Source organism: Amblyomma americanum, chromosome 1 (genome assembly GCF_052857255.1).
Source record: "Amblyomma americanum isolate KBUSLIRL-KWMA chromosome 1, ASM5285725v1, whole genome shotgun sequence".
NCBI lineage: Eukaryota > Metazoa > Arthropoda > Arachnida > Ixodida > Ixodidae > Amblyomma > Amblyomma americanum.
This window is the reverse complement of record NC_135497.1, coordinates 211,942,064-211,959,902: the sequence shown is the minus strand read 5'-3', so window position 1 is coordinate 211,959,902 and position 17,839 is coordinate 211,942,064. Positions and strand designations below refer to the sequence as shown.

Below are 17,839 nucleotides of genomic sequence, written 5' to 3'. Positions count from 1 at the left end.
AGTTACAGGGTATTGAACTTCATACTTCACAAATGGGAAGAAATATTTGTCTTCCTGTTTCTGAAGCAACAACTTCAAAATTCTATAACTCAACTTTTATGACAGACAGGATGATAATCTTAGGTTTATTGCATAGATCAATGTCAAAAGAAACCAGTGACATGCATTCTAGCAAGTTCCCTGCAGCAGGATTTATTGAAAGCTCTTTTCAAAAAGTTACATAACATACTGCATAAGTGCTCAAGAAATTGTTGCACATGAAATTAAATTCCATATTTGGAATCACCACACAAAAATACATGTTCCCTAAAGATTTCATAATTTTGACTTCATTAATAAATTTTTTTTCTATGACCCTCTTCCTCCCTTAAAGGGACAGTGAGGAGAACACTCATTCTTTTTTTCTTTTGGTTAGGAAAATATGATAGTTCGGCATATCATAGCTTTCTTGCCACTCGTCCGGGAGCGAAAGATGCATTTATTTCAAAGAAATTTGGATTTGAAGTTCAAAAATTTGTTCCCGCCCTCCAATTCAAACTCTGTGCACTGTTATGACGTCACAGGACGGAGCAACGTGAAACGTGATGTAAACGCAGACTCCGTCCAGGGCGCTAGGGAGCCAGGGCTATCCAGAGAGCCAGTTATTCACCCTTCCTTTCCTCAAAAGCATCCTCATCTAGAACACTGTCAACGCCAATGCTAATGAACACACTGAATTGTTGATATGTTCCCAGTTCATACGATTTCCCGGTTAATACGCTTAAAATCGCGGACATTAAAAATGTTCCAAAGCAAGACGTTATATTTTTCCTGGTTAATGCGTTCCCAGAAAACATGATTTCCCGGCTACCAGGTTGAAACTTTCGACAAATTGTGCCCATATAATACACTTACTGAGCAAGCGTACATGTGCAAACATACAAGTGGGCAGAATGAGGGCATGCGACATGGGGAAGGGGGGCAGCATCTTGGCACGCTGCCAAGGTTTGCAATGCCGAGGGCGCAAAAAGAGGACTTCGCTACAAAAAGCTAGAGGCTGAAAAAAAAAAAAAAAGTAGATTCTGGCGGATGAAACTGGAGGGCGGGTTCATTATGAGAGTGGGTTCATTAGGTGGGTATATACGGCACATGCTAGACTATATCCAATGACCGTCTAAGAAGCTGCATAAGTAATTATATGCTTTTGGCTTCCGACTTTTCGGAACACAGCTTCTCCAATTTTTAATTTGTAGCACCCCAAAGGCACATGTCAGCTACGAGGGACACTCAGTGGAGGCCTCGGGACTAGTTTCTACCAGTTGGAATTCTTCTAATGAGTGCCGACATCACCCAGCCCAGGAACGTTTTTCCTTTCACCTAAACTGAAATTTAGCTGCCCTAGCTGCAATTCGACCCCTCAATCACAGCAGCTATGCAAAGCATCAACACAATGAGACAAAATTATGCCCCTTTGCTGCGAGGTACTTGTCTAGTAATTTCCTGCATATGAAAATTTATCCTACTCAGTGGCTACGAAAGACTTTAGGAGCAGTTTAGTGTAAAGCGCAGTGCCATACATGCAACCCGGCCCACTCGCTAAAAGGCCGAGACGCCGATATCAGCCAGCAACAGTGGTAGGCAAGGTTAGGCAGCACAGGCATAGCATACATTATTACCTTATGAAACCAGTCCGCTTTGGTCGCTTTTGCCATTTTGACGTCAGCATTGCGTTGCAAATCATATTCTGATTGCAGCTGCATGTCAACCTTGCTGCTGTGTGCACATTTTATTTCAGCTCCTATGCTAGAAACAGTTGCAAGGCAAAGCTAATGACAAGAAACAAAAAATTTGTTGCTTGTTCTACGTTACGCTTGCTTGCGTCCTCAATGATATATGCACAGTGTATCTACATTTGTGCATCAGCTCAGTGCACATTCATATATTCAGAGGAGTTGAGTGGCCCTTATTCATGTTTCACTGGAGTTCACTGAACAGTAGTTCACAGTAACATCACACCACCTACAGTCACCACTTGCCTTTTACATGACACACTGCACTTGCACCCCCTCTGGTGCATTCACATTCCACGGCTAGCGTGCAAACAAAAGAAAGACTCACCCTTGGCAGACTTGCCGTCGCCCGGCTTCCCGAGTTAAATATAGGCAGGCAGCAGCGTGCGTGGCTGCCTAGGAATCTGCGGTCCCTCCGCGGAGCCACCTGGAACCGGGCCGCGGCCACCGACTCGCACTTCAGGCGAGGTGGAGAATTGCTCCGGAAATTGAGCAGTCAGACGAGAAGACAGCCCATACTTCGGCCTGGCACCTCTGTGCTGGCTGGGTTCTGCACAAAAAGTGGGACAGTCTAGCTCGCAAGCGGCATGAGAAAGCTACAGCTAATGCTGCATGCCTTCCTTGTTTATCTGGCCATAAAACACCAAAATTTAGCTCCGCTACACTTAAAAAGGCCCGCACTAAATTCTAACTAACCTCCAGCCCCCTTCAACTCAGATTTACATCCAGGAATGACTGTACGAAGCCACGTGGCCGAAACCTAATGAGTGCGAGACATAACCTCTCCATAGCAGTGAGGCGAAGTTTATAAACCACAGGACAAAAGAAATGTTGTTCGGGGTTTACCCATTGTAAAAGTGCTTTAATACTAAAAAAAAAAAAGTCTACCTCCAAACAATGACAGCGAAAAACAACTTGTGCATCGACCTGCAGGAGTGGCAGCACTAATGCAGCAAGCCTTACGCATTAGCAGCAGATGCGAGTGAATTTTAGAACCAAGCAGATGAAAATGAACATTTTGGCAATTGTTAGCATAACGACCATATGTCAGGCCTAACGTCACTAAACAAGCAGCGAGCATTAAATCAACATGCGTACTGCCACTGCTAGATGGTAAGCTGTAATGCCATGAAGAAGTTCTTTAGTGCTACACCAAATATATGTGACACTGACATCCCCAGTTCAGCGCTGTAAAAATTTTAGATGAGAAAGTCAGTTTATTTTTGTTGTCTGCCAAGCACCAAAATTAAGAAAAAATGCCTCACCCAACCCAATCCTCCTGCTCTCTCCAAGGGCACAGTGCCTCTTGCTGATCTCAGCATGGTAGAAGCACCCAAACAAGTAAAGTTGGGAGAAGGCCCCGGCAGTGAGCACAGCATCAAATCTCAAATATGGTCTGCTACATTTCAGTCATGTCAAGACAAAGCTAAAGCCCTTGTGTGAACACTCTTGAGTGACTCATTGTTGCCCTTGATGCTGACCAAAGCGTTAGCTTAGAAGAACTAGTCGCTCACATTAGCGAATGCCGCATCCTAATTTTTGAAAGCCCAAGTTTAGCGCATGTGGCACAGTGACCACACACTGGCCAAAGTGGGACTGTCTTCACTACACTGGTGCCTGACCAACACTGTTCGGCATCCTCCAGCGCTTAAGGGGGGGATGCGGCCCTTGAAGATCGAAAAATCGTGAAAAAGCCGATTTTTGGAAAAGTGCACATTGCGGTAGTATGTGCCATTAACTACCTTTTCTGCAAATATGAACGACTAATTTGTCGTGAAAGTACTTCAAATTAAATATCTAAGAAGCCGTGTCCGCACACTGGCCAAAGCGGGACCGTCTTCACTACACTGGCACATGACCAACACTGTTCGGCATCCTCCAGCGCTTAACGCCTCGGCGCTGAGCTGCGAGAGAGTGCAGAAAATACCCCAACTGTGTGCGTACGCTGTTGCTCAGCCAGTGAACCAAGAGCCGCCATCTTGGTCTTGTTCTGTTTGTGAATTCTTGCTCTCTTTTGCCTGCCTTCGACAACGGCAGCGGCGGCGTGGTGGAAGCGCTACTCGTTTGTGATTGGGGGCCTAAAAGCGCCTTTCGAGTTTCCCGCCTTAGAAATGCGAGACTGCGATTGGGCGAAGGGCGCGCTCCTTGAGAACGCGGGGGATCACGCGCCTGCTATTGGCTGCTGCGCACGCTGACGCGGCGGTCCCCTCCAGCGGAGGCCAGCGCGTCGCCCCACCAGCCTTGGCTCTCTACTTTTCTCATTGTGATCGCCGCTGCCACCGTCTTTACGATCTCTCGCCGTGCCGTCCGAACAGTTTCCTGCAGACTGTTGACTATTGCGCAGTCACTCAAGATGCGTCCAACAAAGCTAAAGACGCTACATGCGTTCAGTGCCCGGAAGCGTGGTATGAACTGTGTTCTTTCGGAAAAGCGTGCCGCCAACAAGGACTGTCGATGCTTCCAGCCGCGTAACTTCTTCTACATCGCTACTAGACAGCGATTGCTTTGCCGCTTCCAGCGGCGTACCAGCATCTTCATCGGTGCAAGAATGCGTTGCTTCGACGGGCATGCCTTGCGTACCGAACGCATCAAACTCGGCGACTGCGACCTCCAGCTCCTGTCTCGCATCTACCCCGAGGCATGAGAATGCATCGCACGCCGTTCACTTGGAAACATTTCCTGACGTCCGAGAAGATCGAGATTTTGGCTGCATCTCGGGAGCCACTTACCGGATTTCCATGGGGTTTTTTTTTTTATTCCGTACCTAAATAAATTTCAGAGGGAAGGTCAAGCTCGTTTATTCAGATTATTGCGTATGGAATCTGTCATAAGCAATTATTATTGGCTAATGAGGTCTAATTAATGACACTAAATTCAGTGCTATGCTAAAATTTTTCAGCAAGGAAATTCACCAAAAGGGCCTTGTTTTGATCTCCGGTACCTAACTAGGAATAACCCCAATGAATTTCACAGTGACAGCACTGTTTTCAAATTCTCCAGGCCTGGAGAAATAGACCTATGTGAACCATTTTGATATGCTCCTGTAACTTGAGAACCAGTGTGCACAGCTTCATGAACCTTGGTATTTCTTCAAATGTTTGTGTTTTTAGTCTACCCTGAAAATTTCATTCAGATATCACAAGAAACAAGAAAGCTTGTGTTCTCGCAACCTTTGAGGGCTGTTTTCTCAGGATGTATTTTTTGCCTGGCGGGGCTGCTCATTCTGGCTGCTGCTCGGGAACCGCTTATCGGATTTCCACAAGGCTTTTTTTATTCCGTACCTGAATACATTTTTGAGAACAAGACAAGCCCACTTTTTCAAGTTATTGCTTCTGGAATTTGTCATAAGCAATTTAAATATGCCTAATGAAGATCTAGTTTATTGACACTAAATTCAGTGCTGGGCTTGACTTTTCCAGCAAGGAAATTTAGAAAAAGGGCTCTGTCTTGCCCTGGGGCACCTATCAAGGAATGACCATAACGAATTTCACAGAGCCAAACCCATTTTCAAATTCTCCAGGCCTGGAATAAGCGACCTATGTGAACCACTTTGATATACAGTCGCCGACCGATTTTTCGGACTCGAAGGAACCTCAAAAATAGTCCAAATAATCGAACAGTCCGAAAAATTCGTGAAGTACAAAAAAATCACTTTATTGAGAAAAATCTGCTTTAAAATGTCACTGACGTTACCTTGCGGAAATTTTCTCTTGTTGGCGACGATTTGCGCCTGTATTTGCGCCAAGGTTGTGCTTTCACTGTACACGCTAGACAGCAAGGTCACCGCATTTAGTTGGAATACTTGCCACGCTTGTTTGACGGACACAGCGGGTCCATGCTGTCCACAATCTGAGTGTGCACCACACCGCTTGTTCAACACATGCGAAGATAAGGCACTTTTCTTTCAAAGCGGCGGAACCGCCGGACGCAATCACAAAACGGCGAACAGATGTAACTTTGTGAGGACTGAGCGCCACTCGGTCAACACGGTCAGAGAAACCCAAGTGACGAAACGGCGAACGTATGAGACCCGCCACGGTGGCTCTGTGGTTAGGGCGCTCGGCTACTGCTCCGGAGAACCCGGGTTGGAACCCGACCGCGGTGGGCGCGTTTCGATGGAGGCGAAACGCAAAGGCGCCCGTGTCCTGTGTGATGTCAGTGCACGTTAAAGTTCCCCAGGTAGTCGAAATTATTCCGGAGCCCTCCATTACGGCAGATCTTTTTTTTCCTTTCTTCTCTCAGTCCCTCTTTTTATCCTTTCCTACCGAGATGTGAGATAGCTCCTGCACAATTTCCTTCCCAACAACGAATTTTCAACGTATGGGACAAGCGATAACTGCCCGCGACAACGTCGGCGACAAAAGCAAGTTGGCGGCGATGACAATCCGGCTGCCACCTCCAAGTGTCAGAGATCGCAGGGACCTCTACTGGCAACAATGAGGTACCGAAAGTGTGTCAAGCCAAGCCAACTGCAGCATAAATCCACCTCATCTAAGATAGTGCCTTTTGCGCCGCCGAAAAGATGGCCGACTTTGGCCCGCAGGCGACTGAAATTAGTCCGAAAAATCGAACTTTCGGACTTTTTAGATCCGAAATATCCGTTGTGAATATGTATGCGCTTCTATGGGGAGACTGACGGTGCCTCAACGAGGTCCGAAATATCCTACAAGTCCGAATTATTAGAGTCCGAATTACACGTCGGCTGCTGTACTCCTGTAACTTCGGAACCAGTGCCCACAGCTCCATGAAACTTGGTAGTTCTTCAAATGGTCGTGCTCTTCGCCTACCCTGAATATTTCATTCAGATATCTCAAGAAACAAAAAAGTTGGTGTTTAAGGGTAGTCTCCCCCCTTAACTATGTTAAAACCCAACCAATTTCTTCCTTGGTTAGGAAAGGATCATAACATCAGCGTATGCACGAGACACAGCTGCACCATAGCCGATTTAATGACCAATTGCACAGAAGAGGTTACCCAAACGAGTGGGACAACATTCTACATAAAAAAAAAAAAAACTCAGAGGACAGTTACATGTGTGTACCGCGAATGTTTTAGCATTAGCTGTGGGGTGAAAGTAAAAACTTTTTGTGATATTCTGGCCTAAACTACCAGGTTCTCCTCCGGTGTTCGAGTGCATGTACTCTGACACGTGCTACCTCATGCCCCATGTCTCTCCCTCACAGTCTCGCCGGCTTTCTTACAACACATACCCTGTCGGCAGCCGGCCACAGCAGTGTCCTGGCACGTTGCCAAGCTTGCCAAGTGAGCCATTGCCGCTGGCGCTCTCGTCAAAATATAAACACACCATGCTGTTACTGGCGCAGCATCCTGGCATATTGCCATGGCGTGCACCCCAGATGGCATCAACGCCGATGGTATTGGAACTGAGGCACGAGCTATGAAGAGCTATGTTGTCGTTGGCACGTCTCCTTTTCTTCTGTATTATGTGAGTGCATGCACAGCGGAACCTTTATATTTTGCATGTATTGGCAAAATAAAACCAGTTGTGAGTGCAGCGATTGTCCGTGTCGTCAGTGTTTTCCTTCCATTGCGTTTGTCTTTTTTTTCACGCTGCAGTTATGTCGAAGGGAAGCACTGAAAACATTCTATCAGAAGAGGCGATTTTCTGGTGGCGAAGAGACCACAATCAAGCTAAGGCAGGTCGGGCAGGAACCACCACCGGGTGCAGACAGTTCAAGCAGGAAACTCCTGCCCGGCCAATAAATGGCAAAACAATGGCAAAGCTTTGGAATTTTGCAAGTGCACCAACAAGTTTTGACCCTTTCAGCGACGCTCTCACGCAATGATGGGCATTGAGGTATTAGAAGGAAGCCAGCAGGAAACGGAGAATGTCACTACCTTCTTCATAAAGGGACGTTAGTCAGGGCCACCGAGATCAAGAGTCAACCATTAGCCGAACACATATTTCAACTCAAGCAACAGACCATGCACTTTACATAACATATGATATATATTATAACATTTTTTTTTTTCGATTATTCGGAAAGGACCACCCACCTGACCCCGTGGTTGAACACTGTCGTTTCTCAGGCAGTCCATCTCGTGGTTGCTGCGGTCCAGAGAGTGCGCTCTCATGGGGGTGCTCGGAGAAGTTTGCTGGCTGCCATCCTGCCTCTCTGTAAATGTGCCAGTGCCGTAACACACAGTGGTCAAACAATCTCTAAAACTAGCCTTTCTTACGGTGGTCACGAGAGACTTTTGAAATGGCCACAGGCATTCCACTGCTCTATTCTAAGGTGTTACAACACTGTACAAAAATGACACCAGGTCGCCTTGTCACCAGCGTTCTAGCAAACAAGAAGTTTCCGCTTCCCCATCCTATGCTAGATACCCACCTCTCAGCTTTGCCTCCAGTTCGGCAACCTTGCTCTGGAGTTCCCGATAGCCAGGGGTGCCGGAGTGTCCCCGTGGCCACACCGCTGTTCAAAACGAAAAATGAACACCAAAAATCTGTCAACAAAGCTTGCAGATACAGTACTGACAAATGGGCCATAGCTGTTGCACAAACTTTTCACTACGAAATAAATGTGATCGTGATCTACTAGTGAGACAGATTATATTCTAATTTTATTAGACTTAAGGGGAGATGCATGTCTTAGAACAGTCAAAAATGGTCAAACAATCGATTTTGAGCAAAACTCATTTTCGGAATGTTTGACCCTTCAAGCACCTATTCTCAAATTATTAACGGTAAATTTGGTCGGGAAATGCGATAAAATATGCTTTCAATATGCCACGGCAGCCACGAAATGTCCCCAAAAAGGCGAAATTTGTTTGAACTTCCCACGCATGCCGCGGACGCTGCAGACGGCCGATGGCCGCCATCTTGGGCTTGGTTTGAAGCTGTTTTCGTTGCGCACAATTTGCGATGTCTCAAAATGGCGTCGCTCAAGTAAAATGACTGCCCTGGCTGGCTTTCCGAAGACCGTTTCTGGGTCGCTGATTGGCTCGCGCATGGCGCGCTTTTCGCGCCTGCCATTGGCTGGAGTAACCGGCGCGTCATTTTTTTTTCTTTCGCTTTTGCGCTCACCAGCGTCACTGCCGCTTCATGTGCGTCTGCGTTTGCGCTTGTTTTTTCTTGATGCGCCATGTTTCTGCTTTGTGCTGGGATTTTTCCCATGCGATCAAGATGACGGGAGACAACCGACTTAAACCGTGCATGCAACGAGCTTTTGGAAGCCGTAAGCAACGGGCATGGTACAGCATCGGCCACAAGTGCGCTGTCGGGACCTTCGCTAGAGCCGGTGCCGGAATCGCTGGATCTGTCTGGACCATCAACCACGCTGCTCGCTGACGACACTGCAGGACCGAGTTCCAGCTCGAATTGATTCCCGGATTACGGTACAGTTCGTGTTGATGCCACATACTACTCTGCGGCGGAGCAGGCGCAGTTTGTTGAGTGATCGGCGAACACGAAGTCCCCTCTGCCGGAAAACTTAGCGACCCAGTGCAAGTTTGAACTTTTTGGCGCCAGCGCGGAGTGCCAGACCGATGATACTGGTACCGAGTTCGTGATTGTGGACATGAAAGTTCTAAACAACTTTATTGCGCAACCGAAGTGCGGAACCTGCGGCGCAGGAAGTCTGACTTTGAGCAAGGCAACACACAAGGAGTATGGCTTAGCTGTAAAGCTCCAGCTCATCTGCGGTAGCTGCACTTGGAGAGGAAGCAATTTTCTTCCCAACAAGTAAGTGGAACTGCCAACATAACTCCCTTCGAGGTCAACATGAGGGCCATGAAGGGAATACAGACGATAGGCAAAGGCTTGACTGCACTTGCAGACTTTTGTGCCTGTATGAACCTGTCACACCGAGGTCTGCACCACAAGGCCTTTCAGGGACACCTGAAAACTTTGTGAAAGCCTGCGAGAGCACAGCGACGGCAAGTGAAGCTGCCAGTGTGGCAGTCATCAAGGACCTCTATAGAGACTTCTTGAGTAGAATTGGGAACACTGACGTTATATTTGATGGTTTGTGGATGACCCGAGGTCATAGCTCTCACATCAGTGTGGCCTGCACTGTTGAGCTGTACACAGGCAAAAGACCACATTGTTTACCCGAACTTTTGTCTCAGATGTGCCTTGGGACCATAGCCACAAGATGAAGGCTACAGTGACTGGCTCGCCACCACGAGTACCAGCGAAACATCGACTGTAACTCTGGTCGCATGGAAGTGGAGAATGCGCTGACCATGTTTTAAAGATCTCTGGCCAAGTATGGTCTGCGCTACACGACCGTCCTCTCTGTTGGAGACAGCCGGACTTTTTATGCTTTGTCAGAAGCAAAAGTGTACGGACTCATAAAGACTGACAAGAAGGATTGCATCAACCACGTTCATAAGCGAATGCGGACTGCTCTGCAGAACCTGGTTCATAGAAAGAAGGCTCAAGGTGAATCTCTGGGCGGAAGAGGCAAGCTGCCGCAGGAAAAGATCAAGAAGATCACCAACTACTACGGCCATGCCCTGAGGAGCAACAGTCAAGACGTTCCAGGCGTGAAGAAGGCAGTGGAAGCTACACTCTTGCACATGACCTCTACAAATGATGTCCCGAACCACTCCAAGGGCCCTGAGGGTGCTGACTCTTGGTGGAAGCTCAACAGAGCCTTGGCCAATGGTGAACTTCCACCTGCACAAAAGAGTGCCCTCCCGGCTCGTGTTGGGGCTGCTCTGGAGCCAGTGTTTGCAAAGCTCAGCGATGAGAACCTGTTGGCACGATGCAGCGAAGGAAAGACTCAGAAGGTGAGTGAGAGCCTACACTCTCTCGTTTGCATGCAAGCTTCAAAGAATGGAAATGCTTCTTTGGAAAGTGTGAAGCCGGCTGCTGCTGAGGCTGTTGCCCTCTACAACCAAGGAAGGAGGGCAACTAATGAATCCATCACTGCAAGTCTGGGCTATGCTGCTGGTGGCTGCCTTTTTCGCCGAATTCTAGGAAAAGGCGCCCTGCATTTGCGCAAGGCAAATGGAGCTCAGCTAAAGAGCGCTAATACGAAAGAGAGACTGACAGGGCGGCACAAAACGGGAGCAACTGAAGATTACAGTCCTGGACTGCTATGAAGACGTTCTACAGCAGCACAGGACAGCATGCTACCTAACGTCCAGGGGGTTCTTCTCAGAGACAGAGTAGGAGACGTGTCGAGCGTCGCACCCAACGGTCCTTTTCAGGATCACCCATCTGCTTGCCAGGGTGGCTCAGATCTCCTTGGCTCTGGACTGCAAGGTCTCTCAAAAAACAGTGTTCAGGATTCAAAATATTGTCTTTAGAGCTCAACACCCTAGCCCTGCACTCCATTGCCCCTAAAAAAAAAAAATGTACCGATAACTTCATAAGAAATCATTTTTTTTACAACTTCATTACGCTTACACCTTCGACATTTTTTTATTAATGTTTCCTTGGATGGAATAAGACACTTTTTGTTTTGCTTTCTAGGGAAACAGATAGGGAACATCTAAATAAAATCCGTTGTTCAAGATTCCTCCCAGAATTTTCTGTAGTCAGCGTCAAAACTTTAATTGCGATATTCTCAGCTTCATTTTTTTGCCAATGTCACTAGAGTTACGGAACTTTTCATTATGTTTTTGTGGTGCAATTTTAATGAGCTTTACACCATTGAATTCAGAAAGAACTGAACTGTGGAGCTATGATATATTTATGTGGCTAAGTTGAACATATAAAATTTTGTGAACAATAATACCAGCTAATTATATTCCAGAATTGTGATGCATCGACATAACTGAACATTTTTATATGATGATGTATCTTAATAACAACATATATAGCATAGCTCCGCAAGGAACCTCTTTGGCTACGGCTACATTTTAATCGGAACCAAAAAATGTTGAGGGAAACTGTCTTAATGACCCGTAAGAAATTACCTAATTAGACTTCAGTTAATTTTCCATAAGTAGAAAATTAATTGAGATAAGTTGAAACTAATTACATTTATGAAAATAGGAGGAAGAAATACATATGGATACCTAATTTCATTACAATATCTCCAATAATAAAAATTTTCGTTTTAAGACCAGTGTCTCCCCTTAAAGCTTAGCAGCTGCAAAGGCTTGTAAATTCCAGAAGCATATTGCACTTACAAGGAATAATTAAAAAAAAGTCGCATACAACACTCACAATCTTATCCACACACATTGTTTGGCTACTTTGCCTGGCTGGTATAATTTTCCTCGTGGCCTCATGAAAAACAGCGTAGTTCTGCTGTATCATTTCACGACTTCCTAACTGGGAGAGTTCCTATGAGCCGGGTGAGTGGGCTGTTCCAGTAAAAAATGTCCCTACAGGCCTTGTACCTCTGCCAACACAGCCTTCATCCAATGCTTTCAAGAACATTTTGTTTCACTAATATAGCAAAAGCTGCAAGAAGCCATTAAAAAGTTGCATGGATGGCAAAGCTTCAGAACAAAAAGCAGGCGAATTTTTGGACCCAACCACCAATATCTTGTGCTGCCAGTGAGCTCCAAAAGTGCAACCATTCATACAGAGTTGCCATAAGCATATGGAATAACCGGTTCTTGACAACTCAGAGCAAATATATTCTATTAAGGGGAGAAGCTGGTCTTAGAAAAAAAATATTTATTAATGAAGTCACAATTATGAAGTCTTCAGGGAAGATGTATTTTTGTGTGCCGATTCCAAATATGGAATTAAATTTAATGTACAACAAGGCCTTGTGCACTTGATGCAATATGTCATGTAACTTTTTGCGGAGAGCTTTAACAATATTTTGCTGCAAGGAACTTGCTAGAATGCATCCCGTCCGCTGGTCTTGACAACAAGCTATGCATCAAGGGTAAAATTATTATCCTGCCTATCACAGAAGTTGAGTTACAGGGTATTGAACTTCATACTTCACAAATGGGAAGAAATATTTGTCTTCCTGTTTCTGAAGCAACAACTTCAAAATTCTATAACTCAACTTTTATGACAGACAGGATGATAATCTTAGGTTTATTGCATAGATCAATGTCAAAAGAAACCAGTGACATGCATTCTAGCAAGTTCCCTGCAGCAGGATTTATTGAAAGCTCTTTTCAAAAAGTTACATAACATACTGCATAAGTGCTCAAGAAATTGTTGCACATGAAATTAAATTCCATATTTGGAATCACCACACAAAAATACATGTTCCCTAAAGATTTCATAATTTTGACTTCATTAATAAAATTTTTTTCTATGACCCTCTTCCTCCCTTAAAGGGACAGTGAGGAGAACACTCATACTTTTTTTCTTTTGGTTAGGAAAATATGATAGTTCGGCATATCATAGCTTTCTTGCCACTCGTCCGGGAGCGAAAGATGCATTTATTTCAAAGAAATTTGGATTTGAAGTTCAAAAATTTGTTCCCGCCCTCCAATTCAAACTCTGTGCACTGTTATGACGTCACAGGACGGAGCAACGTGAAACGTGATGTAAACGCAGACTCCGTCCAGGGCGCCAGGGAGCCAGGGCTATCCAGAGAGCCAGTTATTCACCCTTCCTTTCCTCAAAAGCATCCTCATCTAGAACACTGTCAACGCCAATGCTAATGAACACACTGAATTGTTGATATGTTCCCAGTTCATACGATTTCCCGGTTAATACGCTCAAAATCGCGGACATTAAAAATGTTCCAAAGCAAGACGTTATATTTTTCCTGGTTAATGCGTTCCCAGAAAACATGATTTCACGGCTACCAGGTTGAAACTTTCGACAAATTGTGCCCATATAATACACTTACTGAGCAAGCGTACATGTGCAAACATACAAGTGGGCAGAATGAGGGCATGCGACATGGGGAAGGGGGGCAGCATCTTGGCACGCTGCCAAGGTTTGCAATGCCGAGGGCGCAAAAAGAGGACCCCGCTACAAAAAGCTAGAGGCTGAAAAAAAAAAAAAAATTAGATTCTGGCGGATGAAACTGGAGGGCGGGTTCATTATGAGAGTGGGTTCATTAGGTGGGTATATACGGCACATGCTAGACTATATCCAATGACCGTCTAAGAAGCTGCATAAGTAATTATATGCTTTTGGCTTCCGACTTTTCGGAACACAGCTTCTCCAATTTTTAATTTGTAGCACCCCAAAGGCACATGTCAGCTACGAGGGACACTCAGTGGAGGCCTCGGGACTAGTTTCTACCAGTTGGAATTCTTCTAATGAGTGCCGACATCACCCAGCCCAGGAACGTTTTTCCTTTCACCTAAACTGAAATTTAGCTGCCCTAGCTGCAATTCGACCCCTCAATCACAGCAGCTATGCAAAGCATCAACACAATGAGACAAAATTATGCCCCTTTGCTGCGAGGTACTTGTCTAGTAATTTCCTACATATGAAAATTTATCCTACTCAGTGGCTACGAAAGACTTTAGGAGCAGTTTAGTGTAAAGCGCAGTGCCATACATGCAACCCGGCCCACTCGCTAAAAGGCCGAGACGCCGATATCAGCCAGCAACAGTGGTAGGCAAGGTTAGGCAGCACAGGCATAGCATACATTATTACCTTATGAAACCAGTCCGCTTTGGTCGCTTTTGCCATTTTGACGTCAGCATTGCGTTGCAAATCATATTCTGATTGCAGCTGCATGTCAACCTTGCTGCTGTGTGCACATTTTATTTCAGCTCCTATGCTAGAAACAGTTGCAAGGCAAAGCTAATGACAAGAAACAAAAAATTTGTTGCTTGTTCTACGTTACGCTTGCTTGCGTCCTCAATGATATATGCACAGTGTATCTACATTTGTGCATCAGCTCAGTGCACATTCATATATTCAGAGGAGTTGAGTGGCCCTTATTCATGTTTCACTGGAGTTCACTGTGAACAGTAGTTCACAGTAACATCACACCACCTACAGTCACCACTTGCCTTTTACATGACACACTGCACTTGCACCCCCTCTGGTGCATTCACATTCCACGGCTAGCGTGCAAACAAAAGAAAGACTCACCCTTGGCAGACTTGCCGTCGCCCGGCTTCCTGAGTTAAATATAGGCAGGCAGCAGCGTGCGTGGCTGCCTAGGAATCTGCGGTCCCTCCGCGGAGCCACCTGGAACCGGGCCGCGGCCACCGACTCGCACTTCAGGCGAGGTGGAGAATTGCTCCGGAAATTGAGCAGTCAGACGAGAAGACAGCCCATACTTCGGCCTGGCACCTCTGTGCTGGCTGGGTTCTGCACAAAAAGTGGGACAGTCTAGCTCGCAAGCGGCATGAGAAAGCTACAGCTAATGCTGCATGCCTTCCTTGTTTATATGGCCATAAAACACCAAAATTTAGCTCCGCTACACTTAAAAAGGCCCGCACTAAATTCTAACTAACCTCCAGCCCCCTTCAACTCAGATTTACATCCAGGAATGACTGTACGAAGCCACGTGGCCGAAACCTAATGAGTGTGAGACATAACCTCTCCATAGCAGTGAGGCGAAGTTTATAAACCACAGGACAAAAGAAATGTTGTTCGGGGTTTACCCATTGTAAAAGTGCTTTAATACTAAAAAAAAAAAAGTCTACCTCCAAACAATGACAGCGAAAAACAACTTGTGCATCGACCTGCAGGAGTGGCAGCACTAATGCAGCAAGCCTTACGCATTAGCAGCAGATGCGAGTGAATTTTAGAACCAAGCAGATGAAAATGAACATTTTGGCAATTGTTAGCATAACGACCATATGTCAGGCCTAATGTCACTAAACAAGCAGCGAGCATTAAATCAACATGCGTACTGCCACTGCTAGATGGTAAGCTGTAATGCCATGAAGAAGTTCTTTAGTGCTACACCAAATATATGTGACACTGACATCCCCAGTTCAGCGCTGTAAAAATTTTAGATGAGAAAGTCAGTTTATTTTTGTTGTCTGCCAAGCACCAAAATTAAGAAAAAATGCCTCACCCAACCCAATCCTCCTGCTCTCTCCAAGGGCACAGTGCCTCTTGCTGATCTCAGCATGGTAGAAGCACCCAAACAAGTAAAGTTGGGAGAAGGCCCTGGCAGTGAGCACAGCATCAAATCTCAAATATGGTCTGCTACATTTCAGTCATGTCAAGACAAAGCTAAAGCCCTTGTGTGAACACTCTTGAGTGACTCATTGTTGCCCTTGATGCTGACCAAAGCGTTAGCTTAGAAGAACTAGTCGCTCACATTAGCGAATGCCGCATCCTAATTTTTGAAAGCCCAAGTTTAGCGCATGTGGCACAGTGACCACACACTGGCCAAAGTGGGACTGTCTTCACTACACTGGTGCCTGACCAACACTGTTCGGCATCCTCCAGCGCTTAAGGGGGGGATGCGGCCCTTGAAGATCGAAAAATCGTGAAAAAGCCGATTTTTGGAAAAGTGCACATTGCGGTAGTATGTGCCATTAACTACCTTTTCTGCAAATATGAACGACTAATTTGTCGTGAAAGTACTTCAAATTAAATATCTAAGAAGCCGTGTCCGCACACTGGCCAAAGCGGGACCGTCTTCACTACACTGGCACATGACCAACACTGTTCGGCATCCTCCAGCGCTTAACGCCTCGGCGCTGAGCTCCGAGAGAGTGCAGAAAATACCCCAACTGTGTGCGTACGCTGTTGCTCAGCCAGTGAACCAAGAGCCGCCATCTTGGTCTTGTTCTGTTTGTGAATTCTTGCTCTCTTTTGCCTGCCTTCGACAACGGCAGCGGCGGCGTGGTGGAAGCGCTACTCGTTTGTGATTGGGGGCCTAAAAGCGCCTTTCGAGTTTCCCGCCTTTGAAATGCGAGACTGCGATTGGGCGAAGGGCGCGCTCCTTGAGAACGCGGGGGATCACGCGCCTGCTATTGGATGCTGCGCACGCTGACGCGGCGGTCCCCTCCAGCGGAGGCCAGCGCGTCGCCCCACCAGCCTTGGCTCTCTACTTTTCTCATTGTGATCGCCGCTGCCACCGTCTTTACGATCTCTCGCCGTGCCGTCCGAACAGTTTCCTGCAGACTGTTGACTATTGCGCAGTCACTCAAGATGCGTCCAACAAAGCTAAAGACGCTACACGCGTTCAGTGCCCGGAAGCGTGGTATGAACTGTGTTCTTTCGGAAAAGCGTGCCGCCAACAAGGACTGTCGATGCTTCCAGCCGCGTAACTTCTTCTACATCGCTACTAGACAGCGATTGCGTTGCCGCTTCCAGCGACGTACCAGCATCTTCATCGGTGCAAGAATGCGTTGCTTCGACGGGCATGCCTTGCGTACCGAACGCATCAAACTCGGCGACTGCGACCTCCAGCTCCTGTCTCGCATCTACCCCGAGGCATGAGAATGCATTGCACGCTGTTCACTTGGAAACATTTCCTGACATCCGAGAAGTTCGAGATTCTGGCTGCATCTCGGGAGCCACTTACCGGATTTCCATGGGGGTTTTTTTTTTATTCCGTACCTAAATAAATTTCAGAGGGAAGGTCAAGCTCGTTTATTCAGATTATTGCGTATGGAATCTGTCATAAGCAATTAATATTGGCTAATGAGGTCTAATTAATGACACTAAATTCAGTGCTATGCTAAAATTTTTCAGCAAGGAAATTCACCAAAAGGGCCTTGTTTTGATCTCCGGTACCTAACTAGGAATAACCCCAATGAATTTCACAGTGACAGCACTGTTTTCAAATTCTCCAGGCCTGGAGAAATAGACCTATGTGAACCATTTTGATATGCTCCTGTAACTTGAGAACCAGTGTGCACAGCTTCATGAACCTTGGTATTTCTTCAAATGTTTGTGTTTTTAGTCTACCCTGAAAATTTCATTCAGATATCACAAGAAACAAGAAAGCTTGTGTTCTCGCAACCTTTGAGGGCTGTTTTCTCAGGATGTAATTTTTGCCTGGCGGGGCTGCTCATTCTGGCTGCTGCTCGGGAACCGCTTATCGGATTTCCATAAGGCTTTTTTTACTCCGTACCTGAATACATTTTTGAGAACAAGACAAGCCCGCTTTTTCAAGTTATTGCTTCTGGAATTTGTCATAAGCAATTTAAATATGCCTAATGAAGATCTAGTTTATTGACACTAAATTCAGTGCTGGGCTTGACTTTTCCAGCAAGGAAATTTAGAAAAAGGGCTC

At 46.1% G+C, this 17,839-nt stretch overlaps 1 protein-coding gene across 2 annotated transcripts in view; it reads right to left on the bottom strand.

Annotated features, from left to right (window-relative positions):
* The window catches only part of LOC144114582 (uncharacterized), a 46,996-nt gene that overhangs the window by 12,216 nt on the left and 16,941 nt on the right, over nucleotides 1–17,839 (bottom strand). For both annotated transcript variants that reach the window (XM_077648419.1, XM_077648420.1), the window contains exons 5-8: nucleotides 14,725–14,946; nucleotides 8,126–8,209; nucleotides 7,788–7,906; nucleotides 2,098–2,319 (exon numbers count right to left, since the gene is read on the bottom strand). In XM_077648419.1, the coding sequence (XP_077504545.1) occupies nucleotides 14,759–14,946 (188 nt within the window). In that variant the 3' untranslated portion in view covers nucleotides 2,098–2,319; nucleotides 7,788–7,906; nucleotides 8,126–8,209; nucleotides 14,725–14,758. The remainder of the gene's footprint in view (nucleotides 1–2,097; nucleotides 2,320–7,787; nucleotides 7,907–8,125; nucleotides 8,210–14,724; nucleotides 14,947–17,839) is intronic.